The 23,400-nt window shown below is 38.4% G+C and overlaps 1 protein-coding gene across 3 annotated transcripts in view; it reads left to right on the top strand.

Moving 5' to 3' along the window:
* Positions 1 to 281: 281 nt before the first annotated feature.
* The window catches only part of LOC124172291 (transcription factor A, mitochondrial-like), a 33,957-nt gene continuing 10,838 nt past the window's right edge, over positions 282 to 23,400 (top strand). For 2 of the 3 annotated variants that reach the window (XM_046551718.1, XM_046551719.1), the window contains exons 1-4: positions 282 to 587; positions 669 to 838; positions 920 to 1,125; positions 18,060 to 18,155. In XM_046551718.1, the coding sequence (XP_046407674.1) occupies positions 517 to 587; positions 669 to 838; positions 920 to 1,125; positions 18,060 to 18,155 (543 nt within the window). In that variant the 5' untranslated portion in view covers positions 282 to 516. The remainder of the gene's footprint in view (positions 588 to 668; positions 839 to 919; positions 1,126 to 18,059; positions 18,156 to 23,400) is intronic. The other variant, XM_046551720.1, reaches the window with a different exon arrangement.

The raw sequence follows: 23,400 nt of genomic DNA, 5'->3' as shown, positions 1-23,400 counted from the left end.
TCAATTATTATTTTACACTTGGCGCAGCATTATATTTCGCTGATTTTTATTGCGTAATTCATCACCCAGGTTGGTATGAAAATTATCGTAGGACAAAATATAGTGGAGTTATTGAGGAAATTATTCATTAATATGTAACTATAAGAGAAGAAAGTAACAAAAAAATATTTTTAAAATTTTTTCATCTTTAAAATGCGGGTAGTTAAAGCTAATTTAAGATTTTGTGATAGTACCTGTTCATCAGAGTGAACAGGACTTTTGCGCTTCAACTGTTTATTCATCCCAAGTCCCAAGTAAACAACGAAACACAATGATACGGGACGTGCTGATGCCGTTTAAGAATATATGCGCTAGAATTTCATAAATTCTTTCACTTATATTATACATCTCGTGATTTTATGCTCTAAGTGCCAGTAATTCAGCGGCCACATCTGAAGGTACCCCAACCGTTTCCCCTGAAAAGTATATAGGGCATCGGCTAAAGTGATATAGTGGTTATCTCGTGCTTAAGTAATTATGTCGTTTTTTGAAAAACTGGGAAGTCTAGCGATCAGAGTTGCGGGTAACCAGGTATTTCTTCAGAGCAGGTAAACGTCGGAGAACTCGAAGAACTGCCTAAACCCGTGTACTGTTTTTAATCCTTCTATATTTTTTTCTTGTACTTGCAGATTACCTGTCTCATGCATAACCTCACATCGGTGTGCAAGAAGTGTAGTGAATGCTGATGACTTGCGAAGTTTACCAGAGAAACCGAAAAAGCCACTGTCACCTTACTTTAGGTTCATGGCTGAAATGAGACCGGATCTGAAGAAAAGCCATCCAGACTGCAAAGTGACAGGTGATTGTTAGCTTTCCTTTATGTTTTCAATGAGTGATATTGTATTTTAATTTAAACTGTCTATTGAATACGTATTTATAGAACTGGCGAAGTTGCTTGGTGATAAATGGGAAAAGTTTCCTCAAGAAACCAAGCTAAAGTACTTGGAGGATTACAGAAAAGATATGATTGTTTACGTGGATGCAAAAAATAAATACGAAATGCAGCTGACAGACGATCAGAAGCAGTTATTAAAAAGAGCCAAAAAGGAAATGGTGGCAGTAAAAGAAAACCGAAAACTTAAAAAGGTACGTTCGTTGTGGAAAGATTCCTCATTTTTCTTGTGTCTGTGCAGTGAGTTTATCCTTAATATAGGTCTGTTTGCACGGTAAATTAACACGTACGGGTTCATGTCCAAATGTATGAACGCGAGAATGAACGTCAAAATGCACCGTGTAACCACGCTACTTGTGCAAATGCATGCACAGAAAATATAACCTGTTCTAATTTGGTTCATGCATTCGTACATGTTCCGCTCCGGTCCACAAAAATCATTCACGCAAACGTACATTAACTCGTACGTGTATCGTGTAAACGTGTGTTGAAGTTTTAATTCAGGAAAATTTATTTCCGTCGCGGTGCAACTCTGAATTCTTAATTATGTAGAATTACTCTTCTAGTCTATCTCGGAAACAAGTGAGATTACTTGCTCGTCTGCAAGCCGTTTGGCTCGGTAAGCTCTCGGCGAGGGTATTTGAAGCCGGCAGTGAAGGGTTTTTCATATCATCAAAAATTATTTGAAGCCAAGTTCAACGGTACTCATGATTTCTCGATCCCTTAAATTGGATAATTGCTTAATAATAGATTTACTAAGTTTTATTCCCGTAATGTGCATATTTTTTATATATTTTATTTTATTTAGCGGTTATATTAGCCTTTGACACCGTGAAAGTCACAAGACAGACCTCTTGCTCTTTTCGTCAAGGGAAAAAAGAAGTGACTGACAGCAAAATCAGAGAAAGCCACTTCCATCTAAAACCTAATCAAATCTATAGCTTCATCCTTGTCTGCTTATTACACCAGACATTAATGGGTATTTTTTATTTATGCTAAATTCACCCATCTTTCTCCTGTGTGCCATTTATAGGCACACGTGACTGCAGAATTCTGACTTAAACATACTACATCTAAAATACGGCTCATACCTTCTTGAATGGAGAGCTATCTACAACATATTAAAAAGGAGGAAAATGACAGGGGTAATGCATCGTCGAAAAACAATTGGGAAATTTGAATTTATTTAAATATTTATTTCTGAATTTCTTAAAACAATGCCTTGACAATTTTTTCCAATGTCATAATTTGTAAACCTTTAAAATGAGAAATTGCATGGTTTTGTATTTTCCTTATTTCCGTTATTGCGATGTCTAATGTGGAGACACTGTCGTTGCATCCCAGTAAACTGTCACGTGCATTGCGGATATGGAAAAACAAAGGAATTACCTGAATTATGGAAAAAAGGGTTTTCGTTTTCTGATGAAATGAAGATGGTTTTCTAAATTTAGTAGAAATCACTGACCCAAGGGGTATATGGCTCGTCGAATTTGTTAGGAACAACAAAGATATTGATTCCTCCCCATTTCATTGGGAAACGAAAATTTGTGCAAGCAAAGACGGCCTTTTATAAAGCAACAATTACAATACCATCCCGAATGTCTGGGCTAATGATGGGTAGAGAGACAGCACGAATAATCAGAAAAAATAGGTAACACAAACTTTCACAGTAATGAGTAATGTGTAATTTTAATAATGTACCTAAAACAAACAATATATAATAGGGTAGTTTCCTTCATCGAAGAAAACGAAAGGCATTGATTGCGATTCGTTACCCATCATTAGTGTATTCATAATACACAAATTATTTAGTTTTAGAAATCCCGGTTTAGACGAATAGCAAGGGCCAAATGTTATCTTCATTTGAAAAAGGCCAGATTGGCGCCCATACGATGCCACTCCACGTGACGTCACAGGGACCTAGTTTATATACGAGTAGAAAGGAGTTTTACATCGTCTGAGATTACCAATGCATGGAAGAGGCACAGAGCTCAGGGGAACATGTCTTAATAATAACCTATTAAAACTGGCTAACGTCGGAAAGTTTTCTTCGTTTGATAATGTATTAATAAACCTTTTTTAAGCCAAGCGCTACCATTCAGCAAGGTACTCAGCTATCCGCTAGCATCCTGCGTCCTATCAGCGCTCAGAGCCTCTCCAAGGTCACCTCACAAGGCGGGAGGGGGAACCAGAAATGCGTCACAGGGACTTTTTTCCCATCATTCCTACTTACGCGCCGCGTTTTCGCGCGCTTGAAAATTTTCACTTTTCAGTTAATCGCGAAAAATAGATATCGTCATTTAAAAATCTAAAAGCATGAAATACGCGCTCCAGGAGTAATAATCTTTCGATTTAGGCAATAAAAAATAATAGGAAACCACCCTATTACGTATGCAGTAATTCTGTTATTTTAGAGTGCTTCCCCGACTCATTGAGATCTTTCTTAACCAGTTTGCGATCTTTTTAGCGGCGATAACATGGTTGCACTCGTATAGTAATCACGGATACGGGTCAATCCATATGAAGTGATCCAAAGAAAAATAAGTTGGTTGCATGACCATTTTTAATAATTTAAAATTTTTAATATCTATTTACTGCAAAAACAGGAAGTTAAAAACAGATTAAAAAAAAAATTAATGACTGTTTGGATTAAAGTGGAAAACAAAAAATTAACAGTTAAGAAAATTATCAGTTCTTGAACTTAAAACAGTAACAGGAAGATCCTACTCAATCTTACCTGAACTCTGTGAAGATATAAAAGTAATGCTTAACAATCACTTGGGTTAAGCAGTTAATAAAATGTAAGTGCGGTACTAATAATTGTAGTTACAGTAAATATCTAAAATAATACATGGTAATTCAGCTCATTTTGTGTGGTTTTAAACTCAATAAGTAACCTATTTCAACACTCTATATTAAAACTTTTCAAATTAAGACAGTTTTACATATAGTTGATACTAATAGCTGATATACATTATTTGCAAAAATGATGATTTCCCGCATTTTCAAAAATTCATAACTTGGTTCAGTCAAATAACAATGTTGAAATTTTTACTCCACTTTGCTATCATAAAGGACTACATAATGTGTAAAAATCGTGAATTTTTATCCAGTCCCGTCTGAGATATGCAGCCTCAAACTTTACAAAAATTTAAAAAATCCAAATTTTAAAAATTCATTAACAATTATCGAGAGAGTTTTGAATGCTGATACTCTATAAAATGTGTGTACCCAATGATATTTTACTATAAAAAATATTAACTCTGATAAATTTCCCCTTCATGGTTTTTTAATTTCTGAAAAGTGGAATTCTTCAATTTTCAACCCCCTGCTTTTGAGACCATTTAGACAGGGAAAATTTGCAAAGGGGATTATGGCAATGAAACACTATTGCATGAAAGAAAGTACTGAAAAAGACGATTCCAGTTTCAATCTTGTTGCACGATGCAGTCCAGAGATAATCAATTTAACGCAAACGTCTACAAAAGGAAAAAATGCTCCGTGATTCACAACAAAAATGGCCACCACATGTGAACGGTGTAGAAAATTTTTTTAAAATATCTGTTTTGAACTTCCCATTTGTGTAGTAAAAACATATAAAAAACATTAAAAATATTAAAATTGGTCAAGCAACCTACCTTGGATCACTTCAATTGGATTGACCCATACATAAAAGTGGTTTGCACGAATGCTTCAAAACCGCTCCTCAACGTCAAAAACTACACTGTCAGGCACCACGCCAAGTAGTTGCGTCTCGCACAGGTTTCTCGGGTTGCAACTGCTGCAGGATGTGTGATGTGTGATGTATCCGTGATCACGGAGTGTGGTAAACAGGAACACGGTGCTCTCATGAATGCAGCTAGCCTCCGTTTTACGAAGGGGATTCAAATAGAAATAATAAGTCTGGTATAACCTAGCATTAACCTTTTCCCTACTGTACACGTATATATACGTGTGGACATCAACTGACCCGGGAGACGACGGGCGTATATTTACGTGTGAGATTTTCCCGGCCAGGCGATCGAAAGCCATATGTATACGTTTTCTAGCTCTCCCCGTTTTAGGATGGTCGTGGGTTTACGACGTCTTTGTCTCGGGACCCAACGCTTCGGGGTTTAGGATTAACCCTCGGGATCCGGGAGCAGGTTCCCGGACCCTTCGTCTTTTAGAACCCCTCTCAGCGATATGGGATAGTGGTCATTCAATTGTTTATAGAGTCAATTTTCGAAATAAATATTTGTTCATTTCTCAAGAAATATAAAATAAGAATTGAATTGTTTGTCTTTTGAGCAGCGTTTAGAATTTTTAAACGAAATTCTACGACAAATATTAACTTATATCTCGAGTTATGTATAAACATCAACATGGAAATTGTTGCTGCGTTAAATGCGTTAATAATGGCCTTAGAACTTCGTTAAAAATTTACAATGCTCAGATAAAAATGAGGAACTCAATTCAAAGTCTGTAATTTACGTGCAGGCGTAAATTAACCATTCGCTAAATACATATAAGCAATACATAAGTTGACCGCGAACCAATGCCGCAGGTATGGTCGTAAACCCGGAAAGGAGGGAGCACAACTACGCTCGGAGTCCGAGATAATGCGAAGTCCCTGCGTGGAGGGGTCGAAAATGGTTCAGCGAGACCCTTCTTAATGAATGTCCTCCAAAAATGCTCCGTACCACGAGAAAGAAGAGTCTACTGGGGCTCAGTACAGCAGTCATGTTAAGACGAAAACTCCGCCGTCTCGAAAGGGTTAATGCAGGGGTCATTCCATGTCAAATCAGCCAATGTTTTGACCAAATGACACCCATGGACTTCGATTTTCATGAAACTTGCCATGGTCATACATCCTGGTATAACTATAGATTACAATTTTAGCCTCCAATTGTCAATTGTTAATGAAATATGAGCAATTGAAATTTGAGCGTGACCCCTAAAGTGCCGCAACGTGCAATGCATGGTGATTTTTATTTTCCTCAATAACTCCATTCCTGTTGGATGAAAAGGCATGATTTTTTTTCTCAAGCTAAGTGGTCCATAATGATCCCTCTATTATCATAGAATATTCACTGCATGAAGTAATTCAGCTGCAAAAAAAATAAAGTTTACAAAAAAATCTCACTTGTACCATTTTTCATTCTCAGCATCCATGGGGAAAGGCCGTGTGAATACAGACTCATGGTTAAGTTTAAAGTAATCATTAATGCATGGGCAAAGATCCTGATTAAAAAAATCTGGAGTCCGATGTTCCTTTTAGTAATTTAATTTCACTATTTTTACCTAAATTTTTAACGATATAGAATGGCAGAATGAAACATTAAAAAGGTGAAGTACCTGAGAAATTTCTCAATTAAAAAGATTTGATGACGGTTGCCTTTGACATTTGATAATGTATATTCCTGTGTTGTCAATACATCTGGATATGAAATGAATCTGGTCTTTGGACACAGATTAAAATGAATGTAGGATGTAATAGTGTACAATGGATCATGCAGTTTTTTAAGTAAAACTGCTCGAATAGTTCAGATAGCACAAAATTAGCAGTACGTGGGGGAGTACATTCCCATGATTGCTACCCTAAGAGCCAGTGGCATATGCTATAGTGAGATAATGCATGCTCCAATATTTTCTAATCATGTGTATAAGCTTATATCTCCTCAAAATTGTGTAATATGTATCTATGTGCCTCGAAAAAGAGATATTTTTTCCCTTGACCATGAATGAGTATTTTTTACTAAAAGGAACGTCGGACTCACAAATTTTTGTCATGAGGATCTTAGATCAAACATTATTGATTACTTTAAACTGAATCATGAGTCTGTATTCGCATGGCCTTTCCCTGAAGATGCTGACAATGAAAAATGTTAAAACGAGATTTTTTTGTGAACTTTATTGTTTTGCAGCTGAATTACTTCATGCAGTGAATATTTGATGATAACCGTGAGATCATTATGGACCACTTAGCTTTGAAAAAAAATCATGGCTTTTCATCTCACAAGAATGGAAATATGGATGAAAATAAAAATCACCATGCGTTTTACATTGCGGAACTTTAGGGGTCACGTCCAAATTTCAATTGCTCATGTTTCATTAACAACTGACAATTGGAGGCTAAAATTGTACACAATTTCTAATTATACCAGAATGTATGACCATCTAAAGTTTCATGAAAATCCGAGTCGATGGGTGTCATTTGGTCAAAATATTGGTTGATTTGACATGGAATGACCCATTTTCAATTCATGTAAAAACAACGTTTTTTAAACACTTGTCATTTTTTGAGAAGGAAGTTAGTTCCAAGGTGGATAAAAAAATTTTTTGACCAACTTGCAGTCATCGCAAGACAAATTCCTTGAAGCGCAAGATACTAGATTTTTTGATTGATTTTTTGGCTATCTTGGAATTTTCATGTGTCGAAACAATTCCGAGGAATAAACGATTTCGATTTTCCATGATAGAGGTGGTCGAATTTTCAATCTTGGATTTCGGCGTTGAGACATGTACCATGTGAAAATTTGGAATCTTCTAGAAAAACCGTGAAAAAAAGCCGTGAATTTCGTCATATAACCTTAAAAATCTCTTAAACTTGATTTTAGAAGTATGATTGAAAGAGCAAAAAAAAAATTGATGAGTCGATCATGTTTCAAGGTCAGTCATTCGCAAAAACTCTGTCCACGCATTTACGTATGACCATGGAATGTTTCATGAAAATCTGAGTCGGTGGGTGTCATGGCCTGGTTGATTTGAAATGGAGTGACCTGCAGTAATTCCAATGATTTTGCAACCAAATTTATTTTTTTAATGAAGATCGTGGAAAATATTGAGGGAAAGTAAAAATGATGCACAGATAATCCGCAACACCTGTATACCACAGCCGGATTATCAGGAGTCTGTTGTACTCAGTTGTGTTCTTGATTCTCACGCAATCCTTCAGATCGTATTTGTATGTGTATTCAAATTATTTTTATTATGTATTAAAATATGAATGGGCAAGGGTTGATAAATATGATTCCAGAGTGGCAAGATGCCCGGGTCGCAACTGCCGCGGGATGTGTATCCGTGATCACAGAGTGCAGTCGCTCACTGCGAGGCTTGAAAAACAGGAACAAAGTGCTCTCGTGAATGCAGCTAGCATACCAATCAAGTGTACTTGACTGTGCCGTCAGTGAAATAAAAAATGAGAAAAAAGCATACAAGCTGTGGTTGAGCGGGGAAGCACTAATACTGCCAAAGAGAAGCAAATAACTATCAAAAATGCGTGCACGAATGGCATAGATGAAAGGTCATCATAAATTAAGCGTTGTAGTGCCATCCTTCTTCCCGGGGTACAGTCAAAAAATGTGGAGGGCATTTTAATTAAATGTAGCAACTAGGAAAAATAAACATTATATAGTTATTTTTTTAGACATCTTTAAGCGGTTTTTTTTAAATAATGAGATTAAATTGGACAATAATCACTACATTTTTATACGTTTACTGATGCACAATTTTTTTAGAAATTTCAATGTCCTAAAATTTAACAACAATAACGTAAAAGCCAATATGTCGGCTCGCCACTCTTTTCAGCCGAGCGGTAAAGGCCGATATATCAGCGCGCCACCCTAAAAGGGTTAAGATATGAATGTGGCCGTATACTATTTATTTAACAGAATATTGACCCAAAAGCAAATTATAATGTTATATTAGCTGAAAAATTGGCCTTTAGCTGGCTGGACATCTTTGTCAAAATATAAAATTGAGCTGAAATATTGGCACGTGGCTGGATATTCACTCCCTATGATGCCAGAGTCATTTCTATGTATGCCTTCTGATGAGCATAAATCATGTTTTTCTCTTTTATTTTATGACTAATTTTGTACATAAGGTGCAGTGGTAACAAAATAATTGATCGCCAAAGGTAAACGACATTAGTTTACACTTTAGCATGTGCCCAACGCATTGGTTGCATGACTTTTGTATAGGTGAAACTTGTATGAATATGTGTACTCACTCATTTACGTGATTTTATTGGAAGTATTTTGTCAACTCATTCCTTATATCATAGAATTTATTGCATAATAATTGCAATACAGGGAAATAAATCCATTTGGCCTTAATTTCAGTATTTATTTTTAACCCATTCACTGCACACACTGCCATTGGGCTGGGTTGCCCAGGACAATAAAAAAATGGGACTCATTACTACTGTCGGCGTCAAAATGATGTGCCGCTGTACTTTGGAAATTTTTTTCTGGACTTCAGAGCGTGCCATAATAATGAATAACCTGTCACTTTAGAGGAAATTTTATTTTCAATTCTGATTAATATTTTTGTTTTATGAAAAATTCAAAAATCAAGACACGCGAATGCATTAAATGAATCCACCCACTATAAAATTAGCCATTTTGTCAATTTCATGAACTTCGTAACACATCAGAGAGAAAACTACTTCGTCTACAACGTTCATCTTCCACAATTAGATGCAAACACTCGCTGCGCTCCGCGCGCTCGTTAAGGGGCTCCGCCCCTTAAAAACCCCGGGTCCGGCTTCGCCGTCTACATTTGTGATTCTTCGAAGAATTTTAGTTCGAATAATCTCACCTCAGCTAGTGGCCGGCTTCGCCGGCCAGGGGGTAGGGAAGCGCCTCACTCATTCCTCGGAACGGCTACGCCGTTCCTCGTTGAGAGGCGGCTTCGCCGCCCAGGGATTGAGTGTTTCCCCCCGGGGCTACCCCGCTTTATACTCGGAACGGCTTCGCCGTTCCTCGTCAGGGGTCGGCAAAGCCGCCCAGAGGGCAAGGGCATTTTGGAACTGTTTCACCGTCATTCGTTTAAGGGGCGGCTTCGCCGCCCAGAGGCGGAGGGTGCCCACAGCGGCTGCGCCGCTTTAACGTCGGGGCGGCTTCGCCGCTTAAGGGTTACTGAGGCTCCCCCTCGCCTACGCCAGTTACTCCTCGGAACGGCTTCACCGTTCCTCGTTGTGGGGCGGCTTTGCCGCCTTGGGGATAATGAGCCCCCCGCGGCTGCTCCACGTAGTCCTCATAAATGGTCCTCTCCACCGAGAGGGTGCCCAGGGGGATTAGGGGGTTTTCATGTGTTATACATGCGGTCATCAATCGTCCACAGTGATCATGTGGCGATGATTTTAAAGGGTAGTGCAATGCGGCGTAATAGTGGCGACAAGTACCCATATAAGAAGACTTAATGGCAAGTTTTCATTTTTTGCGGGGGGTTCCAACGGAATACCGGGGGTTTTATGCGTGTGAAAACCAGTGGTCACAAATCGTTCTCATAAATTCCGTGCGGATAAGTCCTAGGGGTTTGGAACAGTGGCAGAATTCTGGCGATTGTTTTACCCGGATAGGCGATTTATTAGAAAAATTTTCTGGGAGGTTTCACGGGGTTTTTAATAAGTAGTAGAGGCACGAGACAGTAGTAGAGTAAATTGTGACGAAAACTACTAGAAAAAGCGCCTTTAACATTTTTTTATTTTTTTTTCGGCGAGGTTCCAGGAGGTGATCGGGGGTTTTCTGGTATTTTTTCCCGTTTTATTTATGGTGGCCCGCCCTCATCAAATATTCCGGATCTAGAGCTCAGAGGGGACGGGTAGTGCGGCGTAATGTTTGCGAGAAGTTCCCAAATAGGAGACTTAATGGCACATTTTACATTTGGGGGGATTTCAGGGGGATACCGGGGGTTTATATGTGTGTACTCCTGGCGGTCACCATCCGTTCACTTGAATTCCGTAGGGATGAGTCGTTGGGGTAAGAACCAGCGGTGGAAAGTCACGAAAAGTACCGAAAAAGTAGACTTATATGCTAAACTTTATTTTTTGGGGGGTGTATGTGGGTTTACCGGGGGTTTATAGGTTTTTACTACCAGGGGTCATCAATTGTCCACATCAATTCCGTAGCGATGAGTGGTAAGGCTAGAAAAGCGGTGGAATTGTGATGAAAAGTACCCAAAAAGGCTACTTATATTCAAATTTTAATTTTTTAGGGTTTTCAGGGGGTTTAAATATGACCTTGTTATATGGTCACATGCATTTACTATCATAACTAAGAGAAGTTGCCCCTATGACATCCATATTTCGATAGTAGTACAATAAAAAATAAACCTCTCCCCGGAAAAAATTAGTACTGTCCGCCATTTTTATTTTTCCGTAGTTATATCGACTGCAACATTTATTAAATTCTTATATTTTCGGAAACCATATGAATAGATGTATGTAATTGTAGAGTTTAAAAGACATCGGTCGGGAAAACATTGAAGAAATCTTGTGTCAATCTTTTGAAAATCGTAATTTTCGGTGATTTTGGGAACGTTTTTATTTTTTTTCTGGAAAACCATGGACGAAAAAAAGAAAATTGTTACCTACATATCGTAGACGATGTTATGAGCATATATAATAATCATTTTCAGTATCCTACACCTGCAATTACGACGAGGGGAGAGGGAGTTATGAAATTTGTTTCGAAAAAGCTTTTCGGACGCCATTTGTGCAGCAATTTACTTTAAAATTATCTAAATCCATTACATAATTACGTGACTACATTCGTCAGCTTTCAAAACGTACATAAACTATCCGCGTGGCACACACCGTTCACGCGCAGTAAAATTGCAAAGGCAACCACACCAAAAAATCAACCAAAAAATCTAGTATCTCATAAGTTAAGGACTTATTCCTACAACGATTATAAGTTGGTTTAAAAAAAATCCAAAGATAGGCCCATAAGAAAAGCATTGGAAATTTAAAAAAATTATAAAAAATACTTATAAACAAAGTATGGCAAAATGTTTCACATAAAAAAATCGGCCAAAAAATCTAGTTTCCGTCAGTGACATTTCATGTTCCCGTGACATTTTTAAGTAGGCAAAAAATGGAATATGTTTTAGTCCCATAAGGCTCCAATGTTAATTCGGATCGATATATCTCGAAAACCGATCGACTTTTTCGAGTTTTCGGACTTTTCCCCCCGATGAATATTTTTTCTCCACGACCCGTAAAAATTTCGTCTTCCCAGCACGTCCGGAAGTGGTCGGGAATTTGTATACGTGAATGAGTGAGTGTGCTATCTGTCACACATCGGGTTGTATATATTATAGACTCGCACGCTCCGCGCGCTCGTTAAGGGGCTCCGCCCCTTAAAAACCCCGGTTCCGGCTTCGCCGTCTACATTTGTGGTCGCTCGAAGACTTTTGAAGTTCGAATAATCTCACCTCAGCTAGGGGCCGGCTTCGCCGGCCAGGGGGTAGGGAGGCGCCCCACTCATTCCTCGAAACGGCTTCGCCGTTCCTCGCTGGAGGGCGGCTTCGCCGCCCAGGGGTTGAGTGTGAGTTGAGATGGGTGGAGTCTACAGCGGCTGCGCCGCTTGAACGTCAGGGCGGCTTCGCCGCCCAAGGTTACTGAAGCTCCCCCTCGCCTACGCCAGTCACTCCTCGGAACGGCTTCGCCGTTCATCGTTGTGGGGCGGCTTCGCCGCCTTGGGGTCGATGAGCCCCCCCGCGGCTGCTCCGCTTAGTTCTCATTAATGCTCTTCTCCACCGAGAGGGGTGCCCAGGGGGATTCGGGGGTTTTAACCCTCTCCTTCCTAAACCGCCCGAAACCGGCCGTAAACATTTCCCCGTCATGCACGAAGTTTAAATACCCATTTGCCCCACTGGTAGACCTATTTTTCTCCGCGATGAGGAACTAACGCAGGTTACTTCAATTAACTTACAATAACTTGAAAGATATTTAAGTGTTTTATTTTAAAATTTGTATACGTTTTAAGAATATATTGACTTATTGAAAGAAGTTTGCCTTACCTTATATTGAATTTAATTCCCTCCTTCAACTCCATTTCCTTGGTGATATTGATGATAACATCCTAATTTGCAAAGAGGTAAATCGCATCCTATGCATTTCCATGACGTTTCTATGCTCCGACCAGTAGGAGTTATTCTTTTCTTGGAGCTGCAATAGGCACACACTTTTTTCTCCCCACGAACTTTGCAAGAGAGTGTTGCTGTCTCTGTGAAAATGTGCCCATCGGAAGGATTCTTTTACGTCCTACTACTTTACGGGAGGAGAATTTCCCTATCATCTGCCTGTAAAGTGCTAAGTGGAAATTTCTACTCTCTCCTCTTTGGAGGCTAAGTTTTTTTTTATATTTTAATGCCTCAGGTCATTCTTTACAAGATGATCTTTTAGTAGCACATGCGTATGTGTTAATCGTAAGTAGTAATGTCATGAGCGTCACACATGAAAAAAAGCTATCAAAGTAAGCGTGATGATTTTTCTCTAAATAGTTTTTCATTATATTCATTACAACTTGCGTCCCAAGAAACATTTCACGATTTCTTTTATCTTTTTTCCCTAATTACACATTTCCCTGCAGGACGTAGCCATGGGAGCTTGCTAAAACCCAAACTTTAAATCCCCACTTCGTTGGCTTTCCTTGGATGTATTGTTTTATGCAATGACGTCCTTTAAAATCAACCATCGCTGCGTCAACACTTAATTCCCTACCTGGTTTATACTTTTGATGAAAAGTTTCCATTGCATCAAGAACCGGCCTAATTTTATGCAATACATCAAAACCCTCCTCTCCTTGTTTTTTCCTGAGTTATATCACTAATATGGAAATATTTTGAAATTTTTGAGTATCTTCGAAAGGTCATACAGCCACGAACAATTGAGATGTCAATATCTTGGCTATGCCAGTAATCCCTGCTTTCAGGCAAATCGAATATTCTCATGTATACAAGCACTCCAATGTATGCCACCAGTTCATCGCACGTAACATCTACCCAGTCTTTGTCAGCCTTTCCTGAGGAATGTTGAAGATGTTCTGCATATTTGTTTGTGTTATTGACAATGTTGTAAAATAATCTTTGCCCCCTAGCATATATTTCAGGAAGGAAAATTCATTATCACCAATCGCCAAATTATGAATAGGCCCTCTCTCTCTTCTTTGAACTCCGACGGTTCTTCAAAAATCAGGGTGTCCGTCCAAGAGTTATGCTCCTGAATATCACCTTTTAAATCACTCGCACTTGGGGTGACGTCATCCTTTAGTTCTACTTCACTTGATTTGTCACTATCACTGTATCCTTCTTCTCTATTCAAACAACTAGAACTATCTGAATCACTCGAAAATTCACTTCTGTTCACTTCTTCTGCAATAGCATCCTCACTTAAAGAAGCCATGGTCAGGACTGAGGAGCATTAGGTTTCTTTTCATTTGAGCTGAGCTTCGCTTCCTTGCCCTATGAGATAGGAAAAGTGTGAGAGTGCGTGTGACCACCCACAAACAGAACTGAGGGGAATTAATTTTCTTTTCATTTGAGCTGAGCTTCGCCTCCTTGTCATGTGAGATAGGAAAAGCGTGAGCTTGTGTGTGACCACACAGAAAGAAATATCGCCATTAGATGTGACAGTCACTCTAAATAACACAGTGCAGGCCTAGGGTTTTCGTATCACACCATTTTAAAACTGGCCCTCGTAAAAATCCCATCGTAATAGCTTAAAAATCTTCTCTCACTACTTCTCAGTTAATGTGCCACGCTGGAACAAAGCACCTTATTGTCTCGGGATTTTAGCTCATGGTGACGACGTTCTGCTTCTTCTTAATGATACGAGAGATAGGAAGGATGCTTGTGCTAGCAAAGATAAACACTCTCAAGATAAAACAGATGCCTATGAAGCTCAAAAGGCTGCCCCAAACAGAGCAGGCTAGGCCGGGCGGATTCGGCCGGTTTATGAAGGAGCGACTTAAATGGCGGCGGCCGGTTTCGGCCGGGTTAAGACGGAGCGGAGAATGAGGCATTTAAACTTCAATAGGGAGAGGGTTAATGTGTTATGCATGCGGTCACTAATCGTCCACAGTGATCACGTAGCGATGATTGTAAAGGGTAGTGCAACGCGGAGTAATAGTGGCGACAAGTACCCATAAAAGAAGACTTAATGGCAAGTTTTTCATTTTTTGCGGGGGTTCCAACGGAATACCGGGGGGCTTTATACTTGTGTTAAACCAGTGGTCACAAATCGTTCTCATAAATTCCGTGCCGATAAGTCCTAGGGGTCCGGAACAGTGGTCTGACGATTCTTTTACCTGGAGAGGCGATTTATTAGAAATGTTTTGTGAGGTTTCACGGGGTTTTCGGGGGTTTTAATAAGTGGTAGGGGCACCGGTTAAATTGTGACGAAAACTACTCGGAAAGGCGACTTTAAAATTCATTTATTTTTTTTCAGCGATGTTCCAGGAGGTGATCGGGGGTTTCTGGTATTTTTTCCCGTATGGTTTACGGTTGCTCGCCCTCACCAAATATTCCGGATCTAGACCTCAGAGGGGACGGGTAGTGTGGCGTAATGTTTGCGAGAAGTACCCAAATAGGAGACTAAATGACACATTTTACATTTGGGAGGGTTTTAAGGGGGATACCGGGGGTTTAAATGTGCGTACTCTTGGCGGTCACCATCCATTTACATAAATTCCGTGGGGATGAGTCGTTGGGGGCGGTGGAATAGTCACGAAAAATACCCAAAAAGTAGACTTATATGCAACATTTTATTTTTTGTGGGGGTGTATGAGGGTTTACCGGGGGTTTATAGGTTTTTACTGCCAGCGGTCATCTATCGTCCACATCAATCCCGTAGCGATGACTGTTAAAGCTTGGAAAAAGGGCGGAATTGTGACGAAAAGTACCCGAAAAGGCTACTTTTGTGCAAATTTTAATTTTTTAGGGGGTTTCGGGGGGTTTAAAGATGACAATACTATATGGTCACATTCATTTACTGTCATATCGAACAGAAGTGTGCCCTATGACATCTATATTTCGAGAGTAAAACAATAAAAAGCAAACCAGTCCCCGAAAAAAGTGAGTATAACCCGCCATTTTTATTTTTTCGCGGTCAAATACATTAAATCATTTATTAAACGTTCATGTTTTCTGAAAGACAATAAATAAGTGTATGCAACTACAAAGTTTGAAAGAAATCGGTCAGGTTAAAATTGACATAAACTTGTGTTAATCTTTCGGAAATCGTAATTTTCGGTGATTTTCGGAATATTTTAATTTATTTCTGAGTAACCAAGGACGACGAAAGAAAATTGTTACCTAAATTTCGTAGACGATGTTATAAGCATATATATTAATCATTTTCGTTATCCTATACCTTAAATTAAGTCGAAGGGAGCGGAAGTTATGAAATTTTAATAGAAAAACGAATTTTTGGACGCCATTTTGGCTGCAATTTTCTTAAAAAGAAATTAACAGCATTACGTAATTACGTGCTCACGTTTATCAGCTTTCAGGAAATGCATTAGCGATCCGTGTGGCACACACCATTCGCGCGCAGTAAAATAAAAACCGAAAGACTGTCCCCGAAAAAAGCCCGATTTCGGCCATTTTGTCGTCCTAGCGACGACACGTGGCGGAAACTTCCGGTTTTCGGATTTTTCCTCCGGATCATTTCGGGTTCCCCGCAAGCGTGCCAAATTTCAGCTCTCCAGCACTTCTAGAAGTGGTCGGGAATTTGTATCCATGAGTGAGTCAGTCACCACGCCGGCTGTATATAGATAGGATTAATGTAGACTAATTAAATGGCTTTTACGTATTTTTAGAATGTATATCTTGTTGTAAACTAACGAAAATGTGTAAACACTATCTAGTCCTACAGTTTACCCCGAAAGAAAAAATTTAATTTAGAGAAACATTTCTTTATTTATTTATAAATTTTCTATGATCCATAATCTATGAAAATATTGATATTTGTAAATTTTAATAACTTTTATTAATGCCATGTTGCTAAACGGGGCTGTGTAGGGCCAGTGCCGGTTAGCAGGAAGGAAAGTTACGTGCGCAAGACCTGGCAACGCAGTATTCGTTTGCTCCGACGTATTTTTTGAATGTTCCTAAATAATCTATACTACATAAAAATCATGTATTTTCGGATCATAGAAAAATTGCAAATAAAATAACGAGTGTTTCTTTCAATTTTTGTTAGTTTACAACAAAATATGCGTTCCAAAAATACGTAAAAGCCATTTTATTAATCTACACTAATGTTTGCATCTTTTTGTGGAAGATAAATGTTGTAGATGTAGTAGTTTCTCCTAGGTTGAGTTCCAAAGTTCATGAAATTGACAAGACGGTTAATTTAATGGTACGCATAGTCATTTATTACACTCACTTGTTTTGATTTTTGAATTTTGAAAAAGCAAAAAATAGATCAGAGTAGGGTAGTTTCCTTCATCAAAGAAACCGAAAGGCATTGATTGCGATTTGTTACCCATCATTACTGTATTCATAATATACAAATTATTTCGTTTTAGAAATACCGGTTTAGACGAATGGCAATGGTCCATTTTTATCCTCATTTGAAAAGGGCCAGATTGGCGCCCATGCGATGCCACTCCACGTGACGTCACAGGGACCTAGTTTCTATAGGAGAAGATAGGAGTTATAAATCGTCTGAGATTACCAATGCATGCATGAGGCGCAGAGCTCAGGGAAACATGTCTTAATAATCACCTATTAAAACTGGCTAAGGTCGGAAAGTTTTCTTCGCTTGATAACGTATTAATAAACCTTTTTTAAGCCAAGCGCTACCAGACAGCAAGGTACTCAGCTACCCTCTAGCATCCTGCGTCCTATCAGCGCTCAGAGCCTCGATCAAGGTCACCTCACAAGGCGGGAGGGGGATCCAGAAATATGTCACACGGAGAGATTTCCTTACCCGTCGCGTTTTCGCAAGCTTCTTTTCTTCAATTTTCACTTTTCATTTACTAGCAAAAATAGATATCGTCATTCGAAAATCTAAAAGCGTGAAATACGTACTCCAGGAGTAATAATCTTCCGATATAGGCAATAAAACAATAATAGGAAACCACCCTATTGAGAATAAAATTTTCTTAAAAATGACGTATTATTCATTATTATTTATGGCACATCAATTTGACGCCGACAGTAGGCAGGATATTTTAATGGATAAAAAGATGGAGGAAAAAATTCACTACTCAGATAAGTTCAAAACTTTCAAGCTGTAGAGAATGGGTTTGTAGAGGTATTTTGTGAGGTAGAATAATCACAGTTTTCCATGTCGAATTAGCATCTGTTAATACTAATTTCATGCATTTTCTCCTGTGCTCTTTCTCGATAGAAAATGAAAGATCTGGGAAAACCACGAAGACCACCATCAGCTTTTGTCATGTTTTTCAGTTCTAGACAGAGTGCTCGAGGGGATACACCATACAAGGTAATTTTCTTTGATCTTTCCGCCCCGCCCACGTAATTTCCCTTCTCATACAAAATTGAACATTTGAATTTAAAATGTATAATCAGTATATTCTGTATTCAATTATTTCTGGTTTTAAAGGCTATTAGTTGAGTGATAAGATGAAGTTTGTGGAATAAAAAAGGTACATTTTCTCCTCTATTTTTCTAAAATTTTTCAAGAGTAAGAACCATTATTTTTTTATTTCTAATGCTCATCATAAGATAAGTGGCAATGTGTAAATTGAAAATGAATTCACTGAATGATAGTGCAGTTTAAACCATTGATTTACATATTAGGCAGTATTTGTTATTATGCATAATAATAAATATATTACTGATTTGTGATTGAAAAACTTTGCTGTTTCTACAATTTGGTTTTGTATTGATTTTTGTTGTTGTTGTTTTTTTGTTGATCCCCAAATTGTAGAAACAGCAAAGTTTTTCATTCACAAATCAGTAAGATGGATTTCTACAATGTGAAGGCCTCTACTATTCAGTGCATAAATTTATTAAGTTGCATACTTTGAGCACCTAATCCTAAGGCACAATGGTATTTTTTCCTAATGTTTAGCCTATAAAATGAGGGCTTGGGGACTGCATTCAGTGAAATATACTGTATTAGAAAATTTAACTTCAGGGTACATGAAATTTTGTAATATGGTAGTTTCCTTCATCAAAAAAAGGAATGGCAATGATTGCGATTCAATACCCACCATTAGTGTATTCATAATATACAAATTATTTGGTTTTAGAAATCGCAGTGTAGATGAATGTTAATGGTCAATTTTAACCTCATTTGAAAAAGGAGTCATTCCATGTCAAATCAACCAATATTTTGACCAAATGACACCCACCGACTCGGATTTTCGTGAAACTTTAGATGGTCATACATGCTTGTATAATTAGAAATAGTGTAGAACTTAAGCCTCCAATTGTCAATTGTTAATGAAATATGAGCAATTAGTTTTTTTGGGCGTGACTCCTAAAGTGCCGCAACGTGCAACACATGGTGATTTTTATTTTCATCCATAACTCCATTCCTGTGAGATCAAAAGGCATGATTTTTTTTCTAAAGCTAAGTGGTCCATAATTATCCCACGCTTATCATTAAATATTCACTGCATAAAGTAATTCAGCTGCAAAAAAATCTCGCTCGTACCATTTTTCATTGTCAGCATCCACAGGGAAAGGCCATGCGAGTACAGACTCATGGTTCAGTTTAAAGTAATAATTAATGTATGAGCAAAGATCCTGATGAAAAAAAATCATGAGTCCGACGTTCCTTTTAGTAAAAAAATACTCATTCATGGTCATGGGAGAAAAATTAAGTCTTTTTCACAGGGCATAGAAATTACATAATTTACAGGAGATATAAGCTTATAAAAAATATCGAAGCATGCATTATCTCACTATAGCATATGGTACTGGCTCTAAGAGTAGGAAATACACAAGAAATAATGTGAATGTACTCCCCCACATACATAGTGCTAATTTTATGCCTCCAGGACTATTCCTACTAAACTATCTCTTCCATGGGTAATGGGTAACTGAACTGTATGGTATAAAATGTAAAGGCAGAAGAGAGCCATCAGAACGTTTTCTCCAAGTGAAGTTAATTCATTTCTCATTCATATGGTGCTGCCTTAGTGATATCCTGGTTGAATTTCAGACTAAGTAACTCATGTTAGTGTGACTGATAGTGTTATTATGTTTGGTGAACCCTTCCTTGGAAAATCTTACTAGCGATGAAGATGAAAGTGACAGTCAACTCATCAAGCAAAAGACAGCCAACTTGATTGACATGCTGACTAAAATTAAGAATAAATTGACAACAATTAGCAAACAGGTCAAAAATCAAATGTTGACCCTGGCCCCTTTATCTTGGTCTAGGAAAAGTGTTATGAGTAAATTTCATGTTTCAGTCTACATTGTAAGACTGGCAAAAAAGTTACTTGATGAGAAGAGAATGTTTGCTTTGCCACCACCAGGTTTTGGGAAACCTCTTCCAAACTCCACAGTAGAGCTGGTGAAAAATATTTGAACTAGAAATATTTACAAGAATTCTAGACAGATTCCTGGAGCCAAAGATAGAGTCAATGTGGGTAAAAATGAGTATATGCAAAAGAGGTTGATTTTATATAACCTCAAGGAACTTTACGTGCTCTTCAAAGAGCAGTATCCACAAGAAAATATTGGGTTCACTAAATTTTGTTCACTTCATGCAAAATGGTGTGTGATGGCTGGTGCTTCTGGGACTCATTCAGTTTGTGTTTGTGTCATACATCAAAATGTGAGACTTCTAATTAGTGCCTTGAAATTGAAGGAAACATATAAGGAGTTGATGGATATCATCATCTGTGACAAAAACAATGCAGATTGTATGCTCAGAAAATGTTATTACTGTCCAAATCCTTCCAGGCTAAAGGGTATCATCATTTCTAGATTTTGTGAATATGACCCTTCTGATACAGTGAAATATAGGTACAGTGGAACCTTGATTTATCGTTTTTCAGGGGGATGGATGAAAAAAACGACGAATGCGGGAAAACGATCAAAGCGGGAATGTTTGTCCGGGTTGCCTATGTCCCAGGAAACGCTGAATTTTTGCGAATTATGACATTCATTAATGGATTCAAAAAGATTTTAGCTGATTACAGGAATATTATTCCTTTATCGAAACACTTAGGTCATATTGTTGATTCGGATTTTATCTCTTTCAAATATCCTGAAGGAACACGCCGCCTTGCTAAAAAATGTTTCACTCCACTCGGAATTTTCACTGCTATTATGCATTTCTGTCCGATGTAAAAATTCTTATCCATCAAATGCCATTTCAAGTACACGTATTTACGAGAGAAATGTGCGCGTTATGCCTCAAACAACTGATTTCGCCGTCGCAGTGATTGGTTATAGGATGGATCAAGAAGGCCAAAAATAGTTTATTATTTGAAATGTTCCTTTCTTGCAATAAAATTTTTAATATGATTGCGGCAATGTGGCGTTAATCGTCAGCGGCACGCCCACCAGAACCTTGGCTTCATCTCACTTCTTGTTTTCACCAGGGATCTCGCTCTACCCCCACCCCTGCCGTCATGTACTAGCGGACATACCGAGGCGTGCGGTAATATTCACGCATTTCTAGCCCGGATTCTTTTCTTCGTCTTAAATTAATTTCAGTCTATCTTTTAAAGTTCTCACTCGTGTCTTCGGAAGGGCCATGGTCCGAAGACGAATGAAAATAAAACTAATAAAAATGAAACCGGACTCTATTGAACCCGCATGGAAAACACTCGCCGGTTTTAAGTCAACCCACCCTGGAAAGTACGGAACCACTCGTTCGAGGTGAAGTTCGGTACTAATGCTATCGCGTGCGGCGTAAGCAGAGCTTACTGCAGAGGGTGAAGCATGGCCATAAGACTGCACAAATTTTTTTATTCTATGGAGAAGGCAGCTTACCCACTCATTTGTAACAATAAGTAGCGTAGCTCTAGATGAGCCGAGTTTTTAAAAAAAAATCCGCATCAACTGCCGTGAAGCTCACTATCAGCTGCGAGGATATCGATATTCGCAAGAAATCACCATCTCTTATTATTCCAACTATTTCCTTGCTTAAAATGGTTAAATAACGTTATAAATTCTTCGTGTTTGGTATCATTCTTTTTTGAATTACGTGCACATCACTAATATCTCAATCTAATAAAAGTATAATACCAATTGCCGAAATTCATTTTTACACACCTTTTGGGCTAATCGGTGATTCATGCAGCAGTTGACCTTCAGAGGATCTTTGAAGCGAGTCAGCTAAAAAAAAGTCAGCGGTCGAGAAAGGGGGAAGCGTGAAAAAGTTTTCTTTTGTTCTCGAGTAACTAGATATTTTCTTTCGAAGCTAAGGTCTTCGTAATACCATCCCTGCTCGAGCTAGGACCTTTTTTTTATTTCGGAGAAGAGGAAAGCTTCTGACGGGGCGAGGCGAGTGCTGAATGGAGGGGGATACCGGATCTTGGGAAATGCGATAATGTGACTATCCCACGGCACTCAGCTTCTCCCTATTGTATTTCAATCTCCTGGGGAAGATTCAAACTTTGTATCTGTCGTTATTAGCCATAAACAACACGTTGTAAACACTTCGTCTTATTTTTGTCAAACGATGAATGCGGGAACGATAAATCGGGGTTCCACTGTAGTGGGTTTCCACTGAGAGAATAGTACTTCCATTGTTAACGTCACCCATTGATGGACTCTTGGATATTCTATGCCTCAAAATGAATAAACTGATACCACATTACGACGTCAATAAAGAACAATCCTCATATATCAAAATAAACAAAGAAACCCTCAGTCATGAAGAGGCAGTTATCGTAATGGATTTTAGTGAAAACTTTTCATTTTAAATTCAGAATGAAGTTCAAAGTTATCACTGGACCAATCTATCATGCACCATACACCCTTGCTTGATTTACCTGAAGAAAGATGGTACTCTCACAACTTCATCTCATTGTTTCATATCTGATGACCTTAACCATGATGTGGCCTTTGTTACGGAAGTGCAATCTCACCTAACAGAATTTTTAAAGAGAAATTTGCCTGTGATCCAAGAGGTTAAGTACTTCACAGATGGATGTGCGGGGCAGTATAAAAACTACAAATTTTATAAATTTGTTCCATTATTATAATAACAATGGAATGAATGCAACCTGGTCTTTTTATTCCACATGCCATGGAAAGTCATCTTGTGATGGTATATTTGCTACCATCAAACAAATGGCATAGCAAATAACAAACAGTAGTTGGATGTATGAATTATGTAGAGATAATGTGAAAAACATCAACATCCATTACATTAAGTCTAGTGATGTGGCTTGGTCACATAGTAAACTTCTTGAAATATCCACCAAGCCCAAAACAATTCCAGGCACAAGAAACTTCCATCATTTTGTGCCTTTATTGGATAGAAAAGCCGCTGCAAAGTTCACTGGCTTGGATGACGAGTACAGCATTATATTTGATTTTCGTTCTGAAACAGTGGATTTCCCAGATAATTTGGCTGTTGGTTCATATGCAGCTTGTATTTACAGCAAGCACTGTGGTACAAGGTATGAAGAAGGTGATATTTCAGTTAAATTCATGACACCTAAAGGGCCCTCACCTTCATTATCTTGGCCAGAGAGATATAATGTTTGCTGTGTAACACTAGGACACATATTGTGTGTGCTTAATTCTCCTGC

This window comes from Ischnura elegans (assembly GCF_921293095.1).
Source record: "Ischnura elegans chromosome 13 unlocalized genomic scaffold, ioIscEleg1.1 SUPER_13_unloc_1, whole genome shotgun sequence".
In the NCBI taxonomy this organism is placed as follows: Eukaryota; Metazoa; Arthropoda; class Insecta; order Odonata; family Coenagrionidae; genus Ischnura; species Ischnura elegans.
This window is presented reverse-complemented; position numbering and strand designations above follow the sequence as displayed.